Source organism: Pteropus vampyrus, unplaced genomic scaffold (assembly GCF_000151845.1).
Source record: "Pteropus vampyrus isolate Shadow unplaced genomic scaffold, Pvam_2.0 Scaffold75, whole genome shotgun sequence".
NCBI lineage: Eukaryota > Metazoa > Chordata > Mammalia > Chiroptera > Pteropodidae > Pteropus > Pteropus vampyrus.
The window spans coordinates 1,757,181-1,759,712 of NW_011888856.1; the positions used below are offsets into that span (position 1 = coordinate 1,757,181).

Genomic DNA, 2,532 nt, shown 5'->3' on the forward strand with positions numbered 1-2,532 from the left:
CAGTTTGCACACCCTGTGTACAGTACTGAGCAAATGCCTTTCATCTGCTGGGCTTCAGAGATGTCATTTGTAAAATAGAGATCATGCCGACTAAGTCGCAGTCGGGGTGACGACTGAAGGCACTGATACCTGATGGCACAGAGCAGAAAGCCTGGCCTGCAGTCTACGCTCCAGTCATTGGGCGGATTATTATTAATAATAATAATACTCCAGAGGGCAGGGACCAACGCTGATCCACCTCTGGGGCCCTAGGCCAGCCAGTGGTGCCTGGTCATAAAAGACTATTGGTTGAGCGATAAAAATAAATATTAATAGCATTCTCCTTTAGAGTCTATACGTCTTCCCTACATTGTCAGCATTGGCCCCCTTGACCTGTTTTCCTTCCTCCATTATAAAGTCTTTGAACATGGAGATGAGATCTGTCGCCATTGAATTCCCCAGAGTGCTTCCTGCAAATTCATACACATACCTGGCCCTTGGGAAGTGTTTATGACCTTGATCTTTGTATAATTTGGATTTATTGACAATAAGCATCTGTACCATAATATGATGACCCCCACAATGAGGCTTAATTGGTAACATTCTCAGGAAGAAAAAGGTATAAACTGAGACTTTGACAGGAGTCAGTTGCAACCATGGTGAGAGTGGGGGAAACAGATGATTCCAGGTGTTTTGGTTTAAGAAAAGTGGCCTCTCTCTCTGTCTTCGAGGGGACTTCTTGAAGTAATGGGGAAGAGATGAGTTCCAAGCCTCATTTGAGTCAAGAAGGCCCCAGGGATATTAACTCTGGCCCATAATAATCTATCCCTTTGCTAACTTCTTTCGCACTTACTTTCTCTTCTGCACAATTAGGACATCATTACAGTAATGTTTCTTTCCACTAATTGATCGTACATGTATGTTTTCTATCCAAGAGATTATAAGATCCTCACGGGCTATAAAATATCACATACTTCTTTTCAATGCAAATGGAAAGCAACACAGTACTAGGCACACAGTAAGCAAGGCACTTCATTGTATTGTACTGCCGACCTGGTCCAGACCCCCAGGGCTCCCTGGAGAGCCGAATCTGCCTTTATAACTCCGGAAAGCCCTCAACCGAGTGGCAAAGAATCCCGGTCTGCCCAGCATTGTCAAGCCAGGACCTTCAGTTGCTTTGTCCTTTCCTAACCTACATCTGTTTCCCAGTGCCTCCCAGATACCCCGAGGGCTGTTCCCCTGCAGCCCTACGCCCCACATGGAATTTGGGAGACATACAGTTGTAGAGTCCACTTGTTTGAATGATGATGTTTTAAAAAGCCCTTTGGGCCAGCGTCAATAGCCCATGAAATACCACCAAATGGATCGTCATACACTAGACTTCTGAAACTCATCCGAGCTCTAGTCCCTCAGGCTGGTAGGAACTTGTAGAAAGGAGCTTAAACTGCCCTGACGTTTGCTGTTTCTGTTCTGGGGGCCGTCAGACGCCTTGGACCTCTGGGCCAGTCAGTTTGTTACTTCTAATGAGCAAAAAATTCACCAAGACGTTAAAATAAAATAAAACACCAATGGGCAGTCTTGGATGTTCCATCTAATTGTTGCTTTACTTCTGTTTTCCACGGGATTATTCAAGAGGATGAAAAAAGAAAATCCAATCCTACTCACTCCTGCCAATTTTATCCTAGTAGATTTGGTATTGTAAAGCTAACACACCCTGAAATTTTTTTTTCTTTCAGATACCTATGGTCTGGTGCCCGACACTGGTGTTAAAAATGACACATTACTCGACTGGTTAAATGGCTGAACATTATCTGTCCTTTGGATATATAGATATTGGATATCTCAATACCATGAAACATATGGAAAATAATAATCAGAGGAAGATAGTTATTTTCTGATAAGGGTGTAGTGCAGTTGTTTTAAATTACAAGGCAAATGCAATATTTTGATAAGAATTTTAAAACTTCATCCATCTCTGGCTAGTATTATAGATTGTAATAACTGTATTAGAGGTTACTTCTATTATTGTGTACTCTAGAAGGTCAGTCAGTGATGAACAATGTCCCCGTGAAGCTGACTTCGTGGATAATTTTATCTCCCGGCCATATGGATTTGGAATTGTTGCAGGCTTTTTTTTTATTTTTTAAAGAAGGACGTGAACAGATGACTGATAACTCTCTTATTACTCAACAGAGCTTGTGTTTTGGGAGACAAAGCTCATCAAGTTGTTTTAAGGAAAAACAAGAGTGTGCCAAATGTAATTTGTTGAGGGCGCAAGAACTGTGAAATTGTCCCTCACCGAAGTTCGTAATTTCTGCAGGTGATTGCTCTAGCAGATGCAGTAGAGGAAAACCAGGACAACCTGTTCCAGGCGTTCATCAGGCTGAGAAGTGCCACTCACTTGGTGATTCTGCTCATCGGACTGTGGCAGAAGCTCAGTGCTGACCAGGTTGCTATTCTGGAAGCGGCCTTCCTGCCGCTGCAGCAGGACACTCAGGAACTGGTAAGGACCCACAGGTCTGCAGTAGAGATGGCCATTGTTATGGAAAAGAA

At 43.1% G+C, this 2,532-nt stretch overlaps 1 protein-coding gene across 1 annotated transcript in view; it reads left to right on the plus strand.

Annotated features, from left to right (window-relative positions):
• Positions 1-2,532, plus strand: part of BBS9 (Bardet-Biedl syndrome 9) — a 396,362-nt gene that overhangs the window by 321,172 nt on the left and 72,658 nt on the right. The window contains exon 19 of the mRNA XM_011362511.2: positions 2,300-2,482. Within this exon, the coding sequence (XP_011360813.1) occupies positions 2,300-2,482 (183 nt within the window). The remainder of the gene's footprint in view (positions 1-2,299; positions 2,483-2,532) is intronic.